This window comes from Medicago sativa, chromosome 8 (genome assembly GCF_051527215.1).
Source record: "Medicago sativa cultivar Bolivia chromosome 8, Bolivia_mono, whole genome shotgun sequence".
Lineage (NCBI taxonomy): Eukaryota > Viridiplantae > Streptophyta > Magnoliopsida > Fabales > Fabaceae > Medicago > Medicago sativa.
Genome location: NC_140756.1, coordinates 73794058 through 73817320, shown reverse-complemented (window position 1 = coordinate 73817320; position 23263 = coordinate 73794058). Strand labels below are relative to the sequence as shown.

The 23263-nt window shown below is 31.6% G+C and overlaps 2 protein-coding genes and 1 long non-coding RNA gene across 16 annotated transcripts; 2 read left to right on the top strand and 1 right to left on the bottom strand.

The window, feature by feature from the left end:
• Window positions 1-237: 237 nt before the first annotated feature.
• On the bottom strand, window positions 238-6221 carry LOC146901387 (uncharacterized). Of its 8 annotated transcripts, none has more exons than XR_015022489.1 (8): window positions 4982-6221; window positions 3992-4059; window positions 2978-3878; window positions 2276-2786; window positions 2068-2182; window positions 1774-1953; window positions 634-1194; window positions 238-444 (listed from the first exon to the last, which is right to left on the bottom strand). It is a non-coding gene; the product is annotated as an uncharacterized LOC146901387 (long non-coding RNA). The 8 variants fall into 8 exon arrangements; XR_015022493.1 differs by lacking the exon at window positions 238-444 and having other exon boundaries at window positions 587-1032; window positions 1124-1194; XR_015022494.1 differs by lacking the exon at window positions 238-444 and having other exon boundaries at window positions 587-1194; window positions 2276-2411; window positions 2508-2786.
• A 2632-nt stretch (window positions 6222-8853) lies between these two features.
• On the top strand, window positions 8854-12689 carry LOC146901386 (vesicle-associated protein 2-1-like). 7 transcript variants are annotated; one of them, XM_085734953.1, is made up of 8 exons: window positions 8883-9041; window positions 9144-9220; window positions 9974-10044; window positions 10164-10245; window positions 10824-10939; window positions 11029-11160; window positions 11975-12049; window positions 12391-12689. In XM_085734953.1, the coding sequence occupies exons 2-8, from the start codon at window positions 9163-9165 to the stop codon at window positions 12523-12525; spliced, it is 669 nt and encodes a 222-aa protein (XP_085591079.1). In that variant the 5' UTR covers window positions 8883-9041; window positions 9144-9162; the 3' UTR covers window positions 12526-12689. The 7 variants fall into 7 exon arrangements, 6 of the variants coding, with proteins under 6 accessions (XP_085591078.1, XP_085591075.1, XP_085591080.1 ...); XM_085734950.1 differs by having other exon boundaries at window positions 8910-9041; window positions 10809-10939; XM_085734951.1 differs by having other exon boundaries at window positions 8953-9035; window positions 10809-10939.
• A 3088-nt stretch (window positions 12690-15777) lies between these two features.
• LOC146901385 (bax inhibitor 1-like) lies at window positions 15778-17760 on the top strand. Its single transcript, XM_085734948.1, has 6 exons — window positions 15778-15965; window positions 16071-16214; window positions 16333-16424; window positions 16859-17045; window positions 17174-17329; window positions 17428-17760. Exons 1-6 carry the CDS (start codon window positions 15846-15848, stop codon window positions 17476-17478), a joined length of 750 nt encoding a protein of 249 aa, XP_085591074.1. The 5' UTR covers window positions 15778-15845; the 3' UTR covers window positions 17479-17760.
• The last annotated feature ends 5503 nt before the right edge of the window (window positions 17761-23263 follow it).

The window sequence follows — 23263 nt, the reverse complement described above, 5'->3', positions numbered from 1 at the left end:
TTATAGATATCCTCATCCCTTCTTTTAAAGTATTAGAGATAACCTCAAAATCTTTCCTCCCACCAATGATATCACATTTCCTTCAAGCATATGATTTCCTATCTTTTTTTATTAACTTTAGCATTCAGAACTCAACTCGATCGCACACCCGTCCATCATGGGTGAGTTACATCACATGTAAAATGTATTTTTATTACTAATTGATATGAATAGCATAGAATATCCTTAAAAAAAAAATAATAGCATAGAATAGACAACTTTATTGTCATTGGTTTCATATAATCTTAATCCACTCGCACTCCTAAATAAGACATTTGAACACATTATATCATATTTGATCAAAGCAAACCTAGACTAATTCCTTCAAAAAAGAGGTAAGTTACTCCACATATGCACAATGCTTAAACTTTATCTTTCATAATATTGGGATTGGGATGACTTCACCTGCATTATTTTATTCATTCTAACTAAATTCAGCAGAAAGTTTTGAATTTGAAAATTCGTTTATCAACAACTATCAAGGAAATACCAAATATACAATGAAACATTACAAATATCCATCTTTCATTAAATTTCATGCGACCAATTGATGTCCAATCTTAGTAACATGTATAAATAACTCATATCACTTACAATGCTTCAACTAAATTTAATTAAAGATAGTTGGATTGCTTGGCTTGCCGGTCAACAACACATTATAATCAATTTCTTCTTGCAAGCTGCAATCAAGTTAATCAAAAAGGTCAATGATCCTATGCAAGCTATACAAAGAGGTCAATTGATAAATACAAATGCAAACAGAAATTACACTATTTCGGATTCCACAATTGACTTTGACATTAAAAAAACTACACTACTAATATAACATAACTAAATAACACTTATACTTCTTTGAAAAGAACGCAACATAAGTATTCTACAACACTTGTAGGCTCATTTTCGTATTATTAAAACCTCATCATCTAAATCTATGATTCCTTCCCTCTATTGGTGCTTGATTCTTGGAACATATTCAAATATGAAAGCTTTTACCTGTAAATTATTGCAAGATAAATAAATTAGCAAACTTTGTTATGCAAATAAATCAATGCATAATAAACACTTTGAAAGATCAAAAACTGACCTTCCTCTCAAACAACCAAGCTATACTAACCCATCTCATATGTAATAAGAATCACCATTGTGAAATCACAGCTAAAACAAATATCAACAATGTAATTGAATATTGTTGTCAAAGTTAAATTTTTCATACTAACATAATTAACTGGTTAGAAAATTTTATCATTGAAAATTAAACTTATACCATTTTTTTTCATAAGACTCATTATGCGTTTCTCTTAGTGTTCTAATTAAGGCATGTTATCCAAGCAAAAATCATAATTACCATCAGATACTATCATGCACATCTAAACTACAAAAAATGAACTAAGCAAAGAAAAAATAAGCAAGGGACATTAGGCTTGACAATTAGCAAGTATTATCATATAGTTATGGCAGACCACAAAAAACATATTCAGACCACATTGCATTGCATGCCAACAAAACATGTTCTTCATATACCATTTAAATTCTACCGAGCACACCAAGTGGAAGGAAATTGTATAGTTATGGCAGCAAACATTACATCCAAACAAAATGTCATTGTTCATGACACTACAATTCAATACATGCACTGAAAACATCACACAGAAGAAGAAGAAAACTGCTTGAACAAATTGTTCTAGCAACTTAAATCCAATCTTAAAATTACAATGTAAAATGGAATGAAAGTACCTTAAAACCACAAATTAACCAACGATGATAATGATAGACCATAGATGCTATCAGTAATAAACTGTCAATAATAGACCATAGATGAAATTCTTAAACAATTAGGAGCATATATTAGCAAAGATAATAATGGTGAAACAATGATAATGATTCCAAAAATGCAATGGCTTAATTGTGCTCAACCTGCGAAGAAAAACAAAGATAGCATAAAATTGAAGCATTAGTTGCTGCAATCCTTATTATAAGTTATTTATAATATGAGAAGAACTGATTTATGCGAAATTTTAATCAACATACCTGTATACATCAAGCCTTTCATATAGACAGAAGGATTGATCATTGAGTATACTATAAACATGAATTTATGCGTTTCAGATATGATGGCAAATGCAACAGTCAGGTCAAACAAAACCTGTAAAAACAAATTAAGCAACACACTGATGAGTTAGGTTTGACGACCATGATTCAGACATTTATTTAAGATTAATATCAATACAGTACATACTTGTATTGATGGCAGACAAATGTATCAACAAAACGGCAACACCTATATTTCATCAGCACCGAACAATTCATAAATTGCAAAAAAACTTCTTTATACACCACGTTTGATGTAGTATTGATGCAATTGTTGTCCTCATCTGTCAATAAAATTTTCAGACCGTTTCGATAGGTTACTCTTGATACCGCAACGTATAGTTGACCGTGCGAAAATACAGGTTGAGGTAGATATATACCAACTTTTTTCAGTGATTGTCCTTGGCTTTTAATCATGGTCATAGCGAACGACACAAAAATAGGAAACTGTCTACGTTGAAGAAATAGGAAACGGTCAAGAAGGCCGCACCACTTGATTATCAACACACCAAAAGGCATGACTCAAGACAACCTTTCGTGCAGAACTAAAAGTTGCAAATTCCCACAATAACTCAATTAGTAGTCACCAAGCACTCTATCTAAAATCCATATCAAACTTACTCCATCTTTTCCTTTGAAATACCCAACGGTCACAAAACCTACATTATAATAAAAATTGATACAAAATCACGATGGCCACAAAGATGAATTTCACAAAAAAAGTGAGTCAATCATTAAACTACATGGCATTGTTCATCTCCAATCTCGAATATATAACAGCGAAAAACAAATTATAAGGACAACAAAATCATATTAATAGACTCATATCAGGCCAAGGAATGCTTCTCACCTAGATAATTAAAAGGCATACCACATGCACATCTAAGTATTGCATAAAAAACTAAACTGAAAAAGGGATACAAAAGAGTCAACTGAAAAAAGCGTTGCATTCACATTGAAAGGAAAAAAACTGACAATAAGCCAAAGTCATGGGGGGTAAAACAACAGTATCAAAACATATATATGAAAATATGTGATATATCCTAGCCATTAAAGTATTAAAAGTTCAGTTTCCACTATTACACAATCATATCTCCCATTTGATGGTTTTGGTTATATCATTTCTACATTGCCAATTGAATAACCCCTCAAGAAAGGAAAAAAAATAACTGAGATGTCAAAATAAGTTAAACAATAATAGGAATGATAGTAGAGATTGTCAAAAACAGAGCAAGAAGACTCAAGTGGAATATGAATATGAGAAGATAAAAAATATTATTAGCAAATTGTACATGGCTACATATGAACTATTTGTCGAAATGATTAGTAAATTCATGACCACAGTTCATATCTTCAATTAAATCTATCAATTCAAAAGGAGAGTTCTAATACCAAATTGTACATAGCTACATATGAACTATTTGTTGAAATGAGTAGTAAATTCATGACCACAGTTCATATCTTCAATTAAATCTATCAATTCAAAAGGAGAGTTCTAATACCATAATATAAAATCACTTTGATTAACTACCTAAATGATTGTTTTGAAAAGTATATTTGATTGCAATAGATTCTCCATTTAGTTTGCTGCTATTGAATGACATATGGCAGCATGACAAAACAATGGTTCTAGACAACCTTAAGGCAAAGGATATTTATTATTTTAGCAACTTCTTCATCACTATAACTTAATCTGTTAATCCATTATTCCGTTGTCAACAATGTTAAGGCACATGTTACCTACATTAATACTGAAATAAGTTATATTAGTGTATGTAAGGGAACATAGAGGAAAACTAATACATCCGCAGAAATATAAAAGAAGCAATTTTTTGTTGAGGATATGGATTATTTCAAGGCTTACTTGAAAGGAGGGTTTGATTTTGCTCAATAGGCAGCATCATAAGAGACAATAGAAGAATCAGAAGTCACCTAAAGCAAAAGCAACCAAAAGCAAAAGTCATCTTAAGCCATGAATGGAAATCAGATATAAAGAATCAGTTGAAAGCAAAATAGATATATACAAAGACATATAAACATATTTATCCTAAACCATAAATACGAAGAAAAAAGCTTCCAAGCAATCAAAGTGTAAAATTCGGACGATTATTTATGTGGACAATTACATTTATTTGTGAAATCACCAATATGCAAATCTAAATTGAAAAACAAACAAACCAAGGTCCAGAAATTATTTGAAGAGGAACGTCCAAATTCTGCATTGTTTTTGATGTCGGGTATGCAGATTAAAGCAATTTTCTTTTGTACTTATATATGGTTTTCTAGGCATTTTTGCCTGCAGTTGGTATGTTTAGTTTTAGTGCAAATTTTATGTGTTTTCAGCAAGCTTTTACTTTTTTTTTCCTATTTTCCTACATCAGTATAATTGGTTGATTGAAAAAGAAAAAGAAAAACAGAAACAATCTAATCTAAAATAACACTAAAATTGTAGTTAAAAAAGGCAATCATGAAGGCATCACCGGACTTGGGATAGAAATTACAGCAACTCTGCACTAACAGGAAAGGATACACAGTTGAAAATAGATTACATTAGCAACAGCCGGCCAAAACGACAAACCTTAACAGCCATATACTGAAAAAACAGCAGGACTCAATGGGAAAATAACATAATAGACATTAGCAAAACACCAAGACACAAAACCAACAAACCATCAATTTATAACTCTCTAGCAGCAGATACAAAAGCAAGCACAAAACATACAAAAATTACTTCTTTCCTGACCGAAACACCATCAGTTTGAAAAATATGAATACCACACCAAGTTTGAAAATACCAATTTTACATTATACTACACACTCAAAATCTACTATTTTATCCAAAGTTAGAGCAAACCTTGTTAAAAGTTTTCAAAAGCTGCAACACGAATATGAGCATTGCTTCCAGCAGCATCAAACTTTGCACTGAATTTGTCCACCTAAAAGAATTACTTGGCAAAATCAGTTCTTTTGAGGATCGAAACTAAAATTGGCATATTCAAAAGATGTTCAAATAAAAAATGTCTATTTTTGTAAAGTCAACGGAAATTGTGAGTTCCGATTAAAGGAAGCAAAATTAAGAGAATCCGATTGAAGTTAACGGAAATTGTGAGTTGCAAATATATAGCATAATTAATCCATACTCACAAAGATCTATGAATCCCTAGAATTGTTTCTTCAAAAATTCAAAAAAATCAAATAAAAAATTCAGCAGACGAAAGAGAAGGTTAAAGATGAATTTTTTCTTGAAAATTGATCAAAGAAAATAGTAGTAGAGCCGCACACCACATTTCATTCTTAACAACAGCAACGCTTACCCATTACACAGAAAAGATGAAAATTTATGTTGTTTAATGTTAACTCATGAAACTGGAACAGAACCAAACTCAATTATTTTTGTTTATTTTGAAATTGAAAAAGAAGCATACAATAAAAAATAAAACAAACTAACTGCCATGGATTGAAACCAGCAAATGAAAATGCCGTGAATTTCGAGATTTTGATGTGATATGGGATTTTCTTCTCGGTCTGCACACTCTACCTCTCAACCAAATTTACTTACCCATAAACAAACACTAAAACACAATTCAACCAAATTAAAACAGAGCCAATCCACTAAAACACAATTCAACCAAATTGGAACAGAGCCAATCTGTTGAGGCTGAGGCAAACAACGACAGTATGTTTAGGCTGAGGCGGTAGAGGACGGACGGCGGCGATCGAGTCGACGACGGCGAGGGATGAGAGGAGAAATACGACTATGATGGAGGATAGATATGGTAGAAAGTTTTGCTATTGATATGTTGTGGGAGAGGTTTGGTGGTCGCCGTCGATGGATGGGGGAGAGGGTTGGCGGTGGTGATGATAAGAGGAAGAAGAAGAAGAAACGCGTGACCTTGTTTTGGGAAATAGGAGATTCAAATAAAGAGAGAGAAAGAAGAAGAATTAACCCGTGCTTTTTTGCTCTTCTTTTGTTACAGCTGTTTCTAAATTAAGGGTTAGGTTAGGGGTAAAATAGGAATTTTAGTCATTAGGGTTTAGGAAAAATTAGGGCTTCAAAGTTTGCTTGGGGCAACTTTTATATATAGATTGATTTATATTAAGATTAAGATTAAGATTAAGATTAAGATTTGCAAAACTAATTCTTGAAATTGGATACAACCAAAATGGATTACATATTATTTTTTAAAATGCAAATTCAAATTTTATAATCTTTAGTTAAGTTTTGTCAGAAAAAAAAAAATCTAATCTCATCTAGTATTTTAGAAGGCCAATTCTAACTTTATAAAATTTACATATTCTTCGATTTAAATAGGTTTGATCTGATAAAAAATTTAATGAGTCTTGTTAATAAGTGTCTTAAAGGTATTGTTTAAGGAACCCGCAAAAAAAAATTATCTTAAAAATATAAGGCAAACGCATATTAAAATCATAACTGCACAATATTTTATATAAAAATTGATACTTTTAGATGTTTAAGCAATACCCTAAGATCATTTGTTAGTATTTTCCTTTTTTAAAACATTAGTGTAATGTATTACTCGTTATAGATCATATTTTAAGGCATGATATATTCTTTTTTAAAAGCATATATTTGCCTTAGAGCTTATTTAACGGTCTATTTTATATTGAATCTTTCAAATACAATATGTAAACATAATAAAATAGACAAATAGGTTTAAACTAAATAAGGTTAAAGATCACGAGACATATCAATCCTACCACTCTGCTAAACAAATACTCGATCCGACACTCAAGACAATATACTCCTTCCGTCCCATATTAATACTCGATCTGACACTCAAGACAATATACTCCTTCCGTCCCATATTATAAGCAAAAAAAAAAAATCACACTTATTAAGAAAACTAAAACATAGTAGTTTGTAACATAGTTTTTTGTGTTATCTTTAAAATAAGTTTTATAGAAAGATGTAAAAACAATTTTCATTGGTAGTTGATTATAGAGAAAATGAAAAAGAGAGCAAATTGAATGCACTTTGCATTTAATTTTCCTTTGGAAAAGATAATTTTTTGAAAAAACATAATTAAATATGATAGAAGTTGGTTTTTTGGCTTACTCCCTCCGGTCTTAAAGATAAGCAAATTTGACTTTTTATATTCATTCAATTAATGATGTATGTGGTCCATAATATGAACCACATACATCATTAGTTGAATGAACCTAAAAAGTTAAATTTGCTTATATTTAGGACCGGAGGGAGTATAATTTAGGACAAAGAAAATGAGTTTTTTTTGCTTATAATTTAGGACGGAGGGAGTATGTTCGAGGGAGAGAAAGTGTGTAAAGTGTGAATAATGAGCTTATATAAGAGCAGTGGTGTAACCATCAGGGATGACAATTGGACTCATGTCTGATGGGCACCCGTAAAAAAATACTCGCAATGGATAGGATAAAACCTCGCTTTCATGGGTCTGGATAATTACCCACAAATTTAAATGGGTATGGGCTCGGGTATGGGCACTATAATGCCCAACCCTGCAACCCGCATATACGTATTTATATAATATAATAAATAATTTATTTATTTTTAGTGTATAATTAATTAATTTATTTAGCTATTTAAGCCTAAATCTAAGCCTAAAAACTGCTTAATTTATATGAAATTTTTTGTATCATAGTTTTATTTCAATTGTGATGTTTTTTTTACTGTCTTTTCATTGTTAAAGTGCGGGTGATGGATGTGGGTATGAGCATTTAGGTGCCTAGAGGGTATGAGGAAGGGCACTAAAGTTTAAGAGGATTACAAATATATTTAATTCATGAACTAATAAAAAAGGGTTAAATATATTTTTACTTTTCATAAATATTCAAATTTATCGTTTTAGTCCTCCAAACATTTTTCATCATCTTTGGTTATCTTTTTAGTCAAATCATGTGTAACATTCGATTTTTTTGCATGAATGTTTATAATATATTATGTTTTTACGATTAAAAATTTATCTTTAATTCATGCTTAGTTAAAAAAAATATTTTTTTTAGATTCTTATAATATTTTTAATATTCTTATAAAAATTCATTCAAAAATTAAAAAAATACACACGAGCTCTTACGCTTGCTGCTTGTTCAGTGAGTTGTTTGGCACTTGGATTTGTTATTGTGTTGGCGGTTGATCCATTAACCATTTTTACTTCCTAATTGTTTTTGCAGAAGTTCGCTTTTCATTTTTTTTACGCTGGTTTCGTGCCCATACGCGGGTTCGTCGAGCTGCGCACGTGACTAGTGAGTTTTTGTTATAATTGATTAGAACTGATCCACTTGGTATGGTTTATCACGATGTATTCTCGTATAGATTATACCTGGGTCAGGTCTCATGCCCCGCCTTTGTATCTTTATTTTTATTTTTATTGAATTTTCATTTTCTTTAAAAAAAATACACACGGCATAAAAATAGTGACAAAAACCATAAAAAAATTGGAAAATAAAAGTCAACGATATTTTTTAGAGAAATTAAAACATATTTGACTTAAAAAAAAAAGGCCAATGTTAACATGTGCCAAAAAAATGCCAATGTTAACATGTGCCCTAAGGGTATATGTTAGAAAAATTTAAAATAGAAATATTTTTCTTAAAAGTTGTGCATTCAACTTTATTAAACTTTTCAAACTCAAACTTTTGTTCTTTTCTATGAAAAATTTTTAATTTTGGATTCTTTAACTTGTGCCCTTAGTGCACAAGATAAAAAAAACCAAAAAAAAATAAGTTTAATGCACACGTGTAGTGTTAATCTCTCTCTCATGGTTTTGTCTGTCTGTCATTCTCATCAGATTCAGAGCGGTTCGGAAACCCATAACAAAACTTAAAAACAAACTTCCCCGTCTTTGTTGTGTTTGTTTCCGCCACAAACAGCGGGCACACAACAGAACAGAACACAAAACATAATAAGCAAAGTATTGGTACTTAGATACACACTTTCTTCTTTCTTCAACTCCCTTTTCTCGTTGCGATATCAAATTTATATTCTACTACTCCATTTAATTTCTCTTTTATTCTGTTAGAAACTTTGATCCCTTCGCCATGACTACTATTGGAAATTCATTCATCTCCATCAATCCTCCCGAGCTTCGTTTTCAATGTATGTTATCTCATCAACTTTTCTTCTTAACCACTCTTTAGGTGCGATCAATTACTTGATTAACTTAATCAACCATTATCTATGTTAGTGTTATTATTAATCACAGTTTAGGAATTTGTCAATATATTGTTTAATTATGATTTATATCGTGATATTATACTTCTGTGCCGTAGGTAATTTGTCCTCGAATCATATGGAACAGAAACAATTATTTTGAAATCATTAGATAGTGACAACCGAGTACTCACAAAAGTAGGCACAGTTACTTATAGCAGAAATTGGACCCTTGAGAATTGCTTTAGTTTTCTGTAGTTACCTATGAAGCATCGACACCGCCACACAGCCGAACATGACATTGACACCATGTATAGTAAAAATTTGAAAAAATTATTAACATGACACCATTCATGGTAAAAGTTTGAAAAAATGAATTACTAAAAGTAATCATGTGTGCAGGTGTTGTGTCCATGTTATACATATGAAACATTTTTCATAAGTATCGGTGCTACAGATGTAGTTATTACATGCATCTCATACAAAGAGCATTTCTACTTCACTTGTTTTTAACTCCGCATTTTCGTTTCACCCTTTATGTAAATGAAAAATGTTTTGATGTTTGAAAGCATTGCTTATATAGTTATATAACATTTTGTGTTTGTGAAGTGTGTGAAGTGATAAGCAGAATTTCTTCCCATATATTTTCATTATTTATATCCAATTCTTATGTGGTTATACTAATGTTCATGTTACCAGTTGAGTTGGAGAGGCAATCATTTTGCGATCTTAATGTTTTGAATAAGACAGAGTACTTCATTGCTTTTAAGGTACCCTTTTAACTCTCCTTACAGGGACAAACTTATTCTTTTTGTAAAGGCTTTTATGCCGGATCTTTAGTGCATGGCTTCGTACTGATTCCACTGTCATGTTATTTTGCTTTTGCTAGGTGAAGACCACTTCACCGTCTAAGTACTTTGTACGACCTAACACTGGTGTGATACATCCTAGGGAATCGTGCATCATTAGAGGTGATTCTTGTCACTATTGCAGAAACATTTATAAGTTGCATTAAGATTATCTTTGATAATTTGAATTGTTGTTGGGATGTTGAACAACTGAAGTGGGCTCTCCGAAGGGTCTCTTTTCCTTTTAGACGTATTCATTTGTACAAAGTACTGGATGCCCAAGAAGTATACATTAATTTAAAAAATACTGTTTCATATTATGCTTGATTAAATAGATCTATATTAGGGCCTATTTGGTTCAAGAAAATATGTTATGTATTCATTTTTTCATTACAAAATGGCTATTTAGGAAATAAAAGTGAAAACAAGTTGATATTTTTGTGATTAAAAATGAATAGGAAATTAAAACACAATATTTTCTGACCTTAAATCTACGAGGAGTTGAAGATTGCTAAGTTCAACAGTTCAACCGATTAAAGCTCACAAAATGCAGTTTTGTTTCCACATCAATGAGAACTAGGAAAAATGTATTACTAAATTGCAAACCAGACATGTGTACTATCTGCTTGTTTGTGATCTTTGAGCTTCTACCATTGTGTAGTATTAGCATCTATCATATTCTTCAGTTTTTGTATTCACAGTCACCCTCCAAGCCCAACGAGAATATCCTCCTGGCATGCAATGCAGAGATAAGTTTCTCATACAAACTACAACAGTGGATCCAAACACCAATGTTGATGATCTTCCGCCGGATACTGTAAGAGAGCTAATAACCTTGTTTTGCAGGATCATTTCTAAAAATTTGAAAATAAAAATTGATCAAGGTCACTTTATTTTTGCTTGCAGTTTAATAAGGATAGTGGAAGGTTAACAGAAGAGTTGAAACTAAGAGTTGTATATGTCTCTCCTACCTCACCTCAAGGAAGCACAAGAGATGATACAGTGACAAACTCCACACAAAATCTTGATACTTCTTCGGTGAGTTTCTCTGTTTCTCCCATTCACCTTCTCCTTTGAGATATCAGTTATAAGTTTTATTTTTATGCTTCCTCTCAAATTTGGTAATATTATGTATCAAGCAAGAATCATCATCACATCTGGGCATGGTTTTCGAAATGCAAACTGATGCAAGATATTTGTGACGGTTCAAGCCATAGAAATGAGATAATGGGGTTTATTTGGCTTACTTGGCCAAGTGGAAAAGTAAAGAAAGTATCTACTCTTTAGATCACTCTCATCTTTACAATAGGCTATGTCCTGATTCCCTGGGAAAGAAAACTCTAATTCTTGGGTTTTATGACAGGTTGCAATGGTAATCCATCTTGTGAATGTTCCGACCACTAATGTGTATGTTACTTGAGGAAAACAGAACTTAGGATATAGCAGATATGGGAAGAATAGATTTTTTTCATGTGATGCATTCCAGGTGCAGATTCGCCTAGGATAAGTTTGGTCTCAAATTGGTTTAGCTGGGATTATTTGTTAGGGATCAAGTGAAATTTTACTCTTCATTTGACTGGCCATTGATTATATACTGATTGAGGTGTAGGGCTTCTGGTGCGAGTGTGACATCAATCTTCATAAATTTTTTATGACCTTAGCAGCTGGACATAAATTATAGTCACACGGTAAAAAATTAATGAGAAGTTTAGTTGCTTGATGAGCTCTATTGCCGAGTTTGAGTAGTCGTCTCTAATACATTACTTCGTATTACATATTTTGTGTCTTCTGTTTCCTTACAAATCCATTACTTAATTTAGATTGAACTTAATTAATTTTTCCGTATTTGAAGAGTCAAGCCTTACAACAATTGAAGGAGGAAAGAGATGCCTCTGTCAGACAAGCGCGGCATCTGCAACAGGAACTGGTAATTATGTTACATGTTGTCTTAACATTACTCTATGATCATATGATTTGTGTTAAGATTTGATTTGGACTTTTACTTCCAAGTATATCATGACTAAACTTGTAGTTGATTGTAAACATTACTGAAAGTTTGAGCCACTCTACCTCATAACAAAATTCCAAAACTTAGAAGGGAAAATTAGATGACTTATATACAATACAGGTCAATATGAATTATGATTTGAGGAAATATTTTCTGAAAATAATTGCATAATCGATTCTTCAATTTCTTTTGATAAGCTGTTGTTTGAGAGCTATTGCTAATATCACTAATCCAAATCCACATGTTTTCTTGATGAGCAGGACATGCTGAAAAGGCGAAGAAATCGTAGAAGTGATCCGGGCTTCTCCTTCACCTTTGCCATGTTTGTGGGCCTTATTGGATTCTTGTTTGGTTTGCTTTTGAAACTTTCATTGTCTTCACCACCTACACAATGATTTCATTCTGTTCAGAACCTTTGCATGACGACCCTTTAGTGTTACTTATTACTGTAAAGTTCTTTTTTCTGCTGGAAAGGATTTTGTTTTCTTCATTTTTTCATTTGTTTATATATTAATCATTTTGGAATTTGCTTATATGAAAATTTACTATGCTATTCCCTATTAGTTACGGATATTACTATGCGTCTTGGATAATAAATATAGCAAAACTAAGGCATCAAACAAACAAACGGACTGTTCTATAATAACTGTCTATTACTTTGTTTTTATTATTGTTTATTTATCATTTATTTATATCATCCTCCAGCACTTCTTACGTGTGTTGAGGCTGAAATGAAATGAATATTTAATATACGGTAGCTGACATGTCCAATTGTCATTGGCTAAGTTACGTGGATGGATGGTGGCTCATTTCAGGATGTTGAGAAACAATCACTCATAAAACACTAATAAATAAAGTTGTAAATAACAATCACAAATAAATGTTTTGTTTGGGAGTTGACGAAATAGAAGGATCTAGATCCTGTCATGTTTTTATTCTACGTGGATAAATATTTCTTAACCAAGTTTGGCAACTGACATGAAAAATAAATAATAGTTACCTCAATCCAAAAATAAATAATAGTGTGCTGCTTGATTAGCAACGTGTTAATACTTAATATTGTAATATTTGAAAACTAAAAAAATGAATCGAGACAACTAGCAATGTCAATTTGTATCAATTGGTGAGGATCGCTGTAGAGATTTGCTCGATTTAGGTGCTTGTGTTCGAGCTGGGATGGGGGTAGGGAGTGTGGTTTGAAGACATGGATGGGGATCATATATTTGCTTTGCAAAGGCTCCGATCAATTCATTTTAACACATTATTTTAACAAATTTAAAATAACTTTTATATGTGTGTATTTGTATGCTATTGATTCATCTTTCTATAAAAATATGTGTATAATTTTTTTTATAAGCAATGTTGATTTTTCTTTTGAAAAAAATAGAATTACTTTTTATGTTGATGGGATCTCCGCAAAACCGTAGGAATCTTCAGGGATAAGGCTGGGGAAAATAATCTCCCGCGAGAATGAAGATGAGTGTTCTTCATCCTTGTCCCATTGACATCCCTTCTCCGAAATCGAGCCCATATAAGAGTGTGAGTAGTGTTGATCCATGTCATTGATTGTGTTCAAATAATTTGATTCCACGATCAAGTTTAAAAAGAACAAATCCTTTGCAAATCGTAAACCTATTTTTAAAGTCATTACTTGGCCATATCTAAGTCATTTTGCAGCAATTGTTTATAGTTGTAGGCTACCATAATAAAACCGAACTAATCTCTAATTATTGTTGAGAGACCCCAATTGCTCTTCTCATTATGAGTTATAAGTCATTATGTCAATTTTACACTAATTAAAAAAAATATTGTTAAGGCTAAATTGCACTTTTCACCCTTTACATTTTGAAATGTTGCAATTTTGGCCCCTTATTAAAAAAAATGGTAATTTTGGCCCATTTCGTTCAAAAATTGCTGAAAAGATGCCACATGTCCAAAAAAGGGGTCATAATTGCAACTTTTTGTAAAGATAAGGGGTCAAAAAGCATATTTTCCTTATGTTACGGGGTCAAAAGAGCATATTTCTCTAAATATGGGGTCACTTTTGCTATTTTTTTTAATAAGGGACCAAAATCGCAACATTTCGAAACTTAGGGGGCGAAAAGAGGAGTTTAGCCTATTGTTAACTTATATTAAAGATAAATAATAAATTATTTTACAAAATTATATTGTATTGATAATATGAGAAAAAGAAATTAGTAGAATTAAAAGATAAGAGAAAGAAAGAAATAATAAATAATATGATATAAAAAAGTGGAGTATGAAATAAAATAATGTTACACTGACGTTTTTTAGAGCTCCATCATCACTCAAATATTTTTAGTTTGATGGAGGAAAATAAACCCTTCACACTAGTGAAAAGCTATCATTTCTTCCAACTCCTTTTTGTTCTTTCTTTTTTGTTTTAGTTTCTAGGAGTAACCAACCAAGTGCAAGCAAGTAACAATAAAAATGTTTATTGGTTTTAGAGTAAATTACATTCTCATTTTCTGAGATATTTTTAGATTACAGAATATTTGTGTAATTTTCTTTGACCAAAAATTTGCACAAATAAAAAAAAATACTAAAATTTTATTTTAAATTGTAATTTCATTTACACAACAATCTAGTTAAATTTACACTATGTTTGGTTGTGAGAAGAAGTTGTGAAGAGAGAAAGAGGTGAGAGAGAGTAAGAGAAGAGAGAAAATGATGAGAAATATAGTAGATTTGATGTATTGTTTGGTATGAGAGAAAGAAGAGAGAAATAGAAGAGAAAGAGATGTTATTATGTTTTAAAAAGACAAAAATATCCTTGAATTAAAGCCAACATAAAATTTATGATTAAATAAGTTAATTTACTTGTTTAATATAATTAATTAAATTATTAAGATAGTTTAATTCAATTTTAACAAACTTGGTTTCTATAATTTATTATCTATTTAATTGATTAATAATTTAATTTAACGACTCAATTGAATTAGTTTATGATTAGTATTTTTAGCATTGGCAATATATTTATCGATAAAAAACAATACTAGGTATATTTCTACAATAGAATTGGCCAACGTTTTCTTTTTTAAGGATGAATTGGCCAATGTTAAAATCCAGAATGATACCCTTATTTCTATTATTACAAAACTGTTTAAAGCAAGGTAGTACTAAGCAGGTAACAATTGTTGCACATAACCAAGGGCAAATGTGGAAATAAGAAAAAATGCAGCCTTTCTCAGCTCTTTCTTCGCATCTTTGGGGAGAAGAATAAAGTGTGTGGGTCCCATGCTCTATATCTCTCTCTCCCCTATTTCTTTTCAAACCAAACAAGAGAAATTCAACATTTCTCTTCAAACTCTCTCTCTTCAACTTCTCTCTCTCCTATTTCAGCCCTACCAAACATAGTGTTAGAGAACTTGAAGAAGAATAAATGGAAAATACTCGGTTTGAATTTCGATCTCTACGTACATAATATGATGTCATTACCAACCCGAGTTAAGCCGAAAACAAATCTAGTAGTTAGTAATTAATTAAGGAAAAAACAGTTGAGTTTGGAGATGATTACATAATGGCAACTGGTTAGGATATTTACGGGTCTGGTCTAGAATAAACTGGAAATTTCGCGGTCTCTCACACACACCATATAAATTTCCATCTACTTCTTCCTTTTCTCTGTCTTGTCTTGTCTTCGATCAAACGAATTTGAGATATTGTTAAAGAAGAAAATTCAAAAGCAGCTGCAATGGACGCATTTACATCATTCTTTGATTCTCAATCTTCTTCCTCTAGAAACCGTTGGAATTATGATTCCCTCAAGAATTTCCGTCAAATCTCCCCCGTCGTTCAGAATCACATCAAACGGGTAATTAGTTAACTAACTAGTTAATTTTCCTTCATAAATTTCATCAATTTCGTTTCTACACATACATCGATGAAAATATTCTTATCCGTTGGAAATTGATTGCAGGTTTATTTGACGCTGTGTTGTGCTATTGCTGCTTCAGCTGTTGGAGCATTTCTTCATGTATTATGGAATATTGGAGGTTTTCTCACTACACTCGCCTGTTTTGGAACCATCATTTGGTTGTTATCTACACCTCCTTTTGAAGAGGTATGAATTTAATAAAATTTACATGCATATAATACATGCATGTAGTTATGTTATGTGGTTTGTTATTGGGTTGTTGTGGTATTTTGGATCTAACTCTCTGTTGTGTACTTCTTTTCAGCAAAAGAGGTTGTCTTTGTTGATGGCTTCCGCTCTGTTTCAGGGTGCCTCTATTGGACCCTTGATTGATTTGGCTATTGCTATCGATTCTAGGTATAAATAAATGCCTTCATTGCAATTTTAAGTGCTTTTCTTGACTTACTTTATTGCATTTTGATCATTTTGGTTTTGAGTTTTTGGCCATGTTTGGATAAGCAATTATAATTTGAAGCTTAAGCTTTAGCGCTTATTGTGATAAGCATGTGTGTATAAACCATAAACTGTTTTCATAAGTTATCTTGGAGTGCTTATGTAAATAAGCTGAAAACAGTTTATGAATATGTAATAACCAGTAAGTTGTTCTCATAAATTCTCCCAAACAGACTCACAATTAGTTCAACTCACCTTCAATCGAACATATCTAAATATCAACCATTTTAATTTACTCAATTGTAACTAAAATTAATTCAATCAAAGCTGTATTTTGACTTATACTGTTAGTTTTGGATTTTGGATGATTTTATGACATTTTTCTTTCATTGTTACAGCCTAATCCTTACCACATTTGTGGCAACTTCCTTGGCCTTTGCATGTTTCTCAGCAGCAGCTTTGGTTGCGAGGCGTAGGGAGTATCTCTACCTTGGTGGCTTGCTTTCTTCTGGGTTGTCTATTCTTATGTGGTTGCATTTTGCTTCCTCTGTCTTTGGTGGTTCTACTGCACTCTTTAAGTTTGAGGTAAGTGATTATTTATCATTCTTGCTAATGTATGCTACAAACTTAGTGAAATTGGATTATGATACCTATATTATCCTATATGCCTTTGAATAAAACACCTTATTGAGGTCTTGCTTGCTTGTTTGCAGTTGTATTTTGGGCTTTTGGTGTTTGCGGGTTATGTTGTAGTAGACACCCAAGAAATAATTGAAAGGGCTCATTTTGGTGATCTGGATTATGTGAAGCATGCATTGACCCTGTTCACTGATTTAGCTGCAATCTTTGTACGGATTCTTGTTATATTGGTGAGTTGGACTTGAACTTTTTACGTTTTTTAGTTTGGATTATTCTTTGTTGGTCCTGATGATTTGGTATTGACATAGTTTCTGTTTTCTTTTCACAGTTGAACAATTCAGCCGAGAAAAATGAGAGGAAGAAGAAGAGAAGAGATTGATATCCGAGCTTTTCGTCTTATCTCTCAGTAGTATGATGTAATTTGTGGAGAAAAAACAAAACAGCTTGTTTATAAAAAATGTTGTAGTCTATTTAAATCGTGTATATTAAAGTTATTGGTTTTGGGTATCAGTTATGATCAGTTGATTGAACATGTCTTTCCTACAACTAGCAGCCACAAAATATATTAAACATGTTCACTGTATTCATTAGTGTCTGCTAATTCGGTCACTTTGTAAGAATAATCGTCCCTCAGTTGAGTACAATCATTTATTGTTTTCCAGTGCTGTCTGCAATAGCAATGCCAATTGCCAACTCCTACTTCATATGATATCTGGATCCATCAAGGGGTAAAGTCTATGGTTTAAAATGTCGTCTGTAATTGTGATGCAATGCTATGCTTGTTTTTTAAAATCTTCTGACCTTTAATAGGAGCCAAAATGCTCTTATATTAAACTGAAATTGGCGGTAATAAATATACTGAGACTGAGCATTTAAGCTCTACAGCTTTTCTTTCTCTTGAAAGACGCTCTACAGCTTTGTGTAGTTTGAGGCCTACCATCCAATCTGTCCATTCTAAACCAATATCAAGATTCTCTCCCATTTGTTGTGTATGTATGAAATTGAAATAGCAAACAAAACTATGTAAGATCTTTGTTTGGACCTTCCTTTGACGAGGGTTCTGTTATGCAGCCTGCAATCCATGAGTGTTATGAGTTTGTTGTCTAATAGAGATATAGATTCCCACGAGGCACATTTTAACACATTTCATAGCCTTCACGAATAATATTTAATATATTATGTTAAATTTTAAAAATATATGGCTTCATCAATATTGGTTCAGCTGCAGTTAAGCAATTAAAAAACTTAATGGCTAAAAGTTAAATGATGGGTTTTACTTTTATTAAAGAAGAATGTGATTCTGAACTTCACATAACGATGTGTGTTTAGAATTTTGAGTTTTTGTCCAATCCCGTCTCTCATGACATTAGAATGGAAATAGAGTGTCTTTGTTAACGAAGACTCGAATACGTGCTTATTTGAGAACCATCTCATCTGTTTGAAGAATTTATACCATCAAATCAATCTACTATTGATAACTTCTGTGTTACAACAGAATCTGGTGGTAATTGCGAGTTGTTCTTGGATTTGGAAACTTGAGCTCCCTGAATATATTCGCCACTTTTCCTGGATCACAATGTATGGGAAGTTGCCTACCAACTATATCCGTTATATTTACCATATGATGTTTGATGTTTCTTGCCAAAGATGTGGAGCTGCTTCATATCTTCGTTCATGATGATGATCTTCCTCTATGGTTTAACATGCATGAAAGTGGTGATCATAGTTCTCTATTTCTCATTGGTTTTATGTGGAAGACTGAAAATGATGAGATTTTCTGTAGGCTTTGTTTGCGAGTTGGGTTTTAGAGCGGAGGGGAGGGAAAGGAAAGGCTTATGGAGAGGTAAACCCTTGTTTGGGAGTTTTAAAAAAACAAGGGAAAGGTTTTGGGGGATTTTGAAGGGTTTCATTTGTTCAATTTTAAAGTTTCCCAAATTGGGGGGTTTTGGTGGGTTAAACATACAAATTGACAATTTTTTCCTCATAGTAATTCAAAATTTCAATTATAATTTACAAGATAAATTACAAAGTATAACATAATGTATTGATTTTAAGAGAAAAAAATGGTAAAATAGTAAAATTATCACATAAGTCCTCCATCCCCTTTCCTTGTTGGTTTTTTTAACTCCCAAACAAGGGGAAGGTTTTCCCTCCTTTCTCTCTTCCCTCCCTTTCCTTCCCTTCCCCTCCTTAGCATTTCCTATCCTTCCCCTCAAAACTCGCAAACAAAGCTTTAGTGTTAATCACCCTCTCTCTCAATAAAGAATGAAAGATGATGGTATCAAAGTACCGTGGGGGTATGAGTTGAGTAGGACACCCAAGCTAAAAATATTGAAGCTTTTAAATATAGATAGATAGCTCATAGCTCAACTAATTTGATTTGTGTTAAGAATTGAGTTTGAGTTGTTAAAGGAATGTGGTGTTTAGTGAAAAATATAATACATTAACAATTGGTATAGTAATATTTGTGATAAAAAAGAATTAACAAAAAGAAAGAAGAAAAATATTGAGCAAAAGAAAAGAAAATATATTGAAAGGAGATTGTTAAATCCATTTTTTCTTCTTGTGGAAAACGGAAAAGAAAGACAAAAAAAAGAATCTAAGACACTAAGTGTGGGATACTACTCCCAAGCCCAAAAAACTACCAACTCAACTCTTGTAATTGATTGGCTAAGCACATGGAATGATGGAAGCAAGGGATGCAATTGCATGCCAATCTTATTAATACCCATGAAAATTCCTGACTATCAATATAAGACACCAAGTCCCATAAAAATGAAAATAATTATGAATAGTTGAATGAGAAATTAAATGATGTCCTTCCCTTTTGTCTAGTTGTATTCAAGCGAAATAAAATTATGTATCATAATGCTCACCACTCAACTTTCATTATTTTTCCAAGTTTCTTTGTCAACCCATGATTAAATTTTGTTTAAAAGAAAATAACCAATCTTTGTTAAAAGTCATACCGACTTCCTCAAAGATAAGATTAATGAGAAAAACCTTATATAACCTTCTTTTAAATAAACAAAATCATAATAATTTCTGAAAATTCACGTATAAATGGAGGAGTCAGGTTTTGAACTCCAATTACGACATTTAATTTAACAATTTTGATATTTTCACAAGTTGAGATATGACTTATAAACTTATATAATTTATTTGGTACTACTAATATTGTTTCTCTTAGACAGAGTAGCATATCCTAAGGCTGAGTATGAAATTTTGTCCACAAAGAAAAGGTTGAGTGTGTGATTAATGTGAAATGATTTAGGCTAATGTGTGTTGGTAACGTGTTATCCTAATTATTATAAAATTTAAAACCAGATAGGTCCGGGTCTAAATTAAAACGCCCTGGTGCTGACCTTGTAACAACGGGGTAGTATAAATTCCTATCTTTGATGTCATCAGCTGTTGTGTAGTGAAAAGAAAAACCAATTCTTCATCCCTAAGGAATCCAACAATGAGACAAGACCAAGGCCTCGCAATGGACGTATCACATATGCTAATTACTAGTTGATATTGGACAATGTCCAAGTCCATGTCAAAGGATGGATAGTTTACTTTTACTATGGATTTTTCATTTATTTATTTATATTTGGTGTCAAAAGGTCTACATGAGAAACTCTATATACTATTTGCGGAGAAGAGGATATTGAGAGATCTAATTATAACTTTAACATATCTATTTCTGTCGAGTCCTTGGGACTTCAGTGTCCACGCGTCCGCCCAACAATGAATCTCCACAACAATAAAGGGAGACACCAAATGAAAATCGTAGACCAAATTAAATCCCTAGACAAAAAGCTTAAAATTTTTGCTAGTCGGCTTTTATTGAACTTCTCTTCAAAAACTTTAAGGTTGTTTTAGGGGGCTAGCGAACATATGATTGCTCATCATCTAACAAGGGCTTTATTTATTTGTATTAACTCTTTGATTTTTTAGGAAATAAGATCTTGGTAATTCAGAGTTTGAATGTGGAGTAAGTGTAGTCTGACAAACGAATTCGGGTTTGATGAAATTCGGGTTTTCCCAAACGATTTAACGTTTGATGAAATTCATTAACCACTTGTTTTACGACGAGTTCATTAACCACTTGAGCTTCTATTTCTTATTGCTAGTTCCCATTTGTTTTTGGACCCTTCCTTGACAATTAGATCGGTTCTTGATTAATGACAACGAATAGACTGACTTTATTTCGAAAAAGTAAAATAAAATATCTCATATTCAAATACATTAAAAAAAAAATTGTGCCATGCATTCAATTTTCTTGTTGAAGCTAAAATTATAATATACATTTTCTTTTACCAGAATAGCAATATATATATATATATATATATATATATATATATATATATCCCACGAATTATTATTTCTCTCACTTTTATTTTTTAGGTAAAATACATTTTTTGGTCCTTTAAGTTTGACAAAAATATCGGGTTTGTCCTTTAAGTTTATTAATTTTCAATTAAGTCCTTTAAGTTTTTTTAAATAGGTCCTTTAAATTGTTAATTTAATGCACCTATTTGAAGTTTTTTAAGTTTTTAAGTTTCAAATAGGTCTTTAAAATGGTAATAAGGACCAATTTAAAACTTAAAAAACTCAAAGGACTAGCCCGATATTTTTGTCATACTTAAAGGAACAAAAAAAATATTTGACCTATTTTTTATGAAAACTTCTTTCATAAAAATATTAATCTAATAATAGTTTGGAAATGATAATATTAAAAAATGAACTAAATTTATTTATAATATTTTTTATATTACTGAGCATAACCTTTTCTTCTTCTTATATTTGACTATGGAGAGAGTACTACATTTTTTTGTTTGAGAGGATTGATAGAGTACACTTATTTCATTATAAATTGACCTATTTTTTATGAAAACTTCTTTCATAAAAATATTAATCTAATAATAGTTTGGAAATGATAATATTAAAAAATGAACTAAATTTATTTATAATATTTTTTATATTACTGAGCATAACCTTTTCTTCTTCTTATATTTGACTATGGAGAGAGTACTACATTTTTTTGTTTGAGAGGATTGATAGAGTACACTTATTTCATTATAAATAACAGCATATTGTTTTGACCAAAAAATAAAATAATAATAGCATATTGACGGGTGACACTTTGGTGCCATTAATGACACCATGTCATTAGATCTCCACCACACACACACATCCACAATGTTTGGGTGCCATCAATGGCCAAGATGTAATGGCACGGTGCCATTAATGACACACAAGTATTTCCCCATATTGACAGAGGAAATAAAGGGCGCAACGTGTGGTTTAGGTAATGCCTTGGATTTTATTTAGATTAGAGGGATGGGGAAAAATGACCAAGAAAGAGTAGAGACAACAGGAAATTTGTACTTTTATCAACTCTTTCCACTACCTTTAAAAAAAAATCTCTTTCCAATAAAAAATTACGGGAAAATTTGTCATTGGTTAATATTATACTGGAAATTAGGTTTCTCACACATGTCACAACCAATGAATAAATCAACATAATTTAATATTTTTCTTCCTTGCACCATCATGTGATTCCAACTCCAGACTGAGTTTAGATCCGTTCAGGTACTTGAGGATCTATCATATTGATCAGTTTTTTTTTTTCTTTCATTGAAATAAACCATCAAATACTTGAGGGATTCAAACCCCTCGCAACTTAGTAATTCAATTGTACATTTTTTTTCTTTTGAAGTAAGTAATTCAATTGTACATGTATATTGGTTAATTCACATATAATCGAGTAAAAAAATGTATTTATACTTGTGTGATGCACCCACCAATAACATTGGATGTGTAATTTGAAGGGAAATTGTTTGAAAACTTGATTTTAAATGATTTGGTATAAAAATACAAGGAGATAATGATTTCAAAATACAAATTTTCATATTGTAGGGAAAAATAATCAATTTGTGTGATTCTAAAATATGAATTGTGAAAAGCAATGAGAAAATGATATGAAGATCAAAACAAAGTCTTGGATTAGATGAATGAGTCGTATCAATTTACATTATTGTGAAGTTTAATTGAACTTTTGGCCTCCTAAGTATTGCAACTTTGTAATTTTGATCCTTTAAATTTTTTTAGTAATTTTGAACTCTTATATTTATTTTTTTTCCTTTGTGATTTGATAGTCCTATCTCAATTTT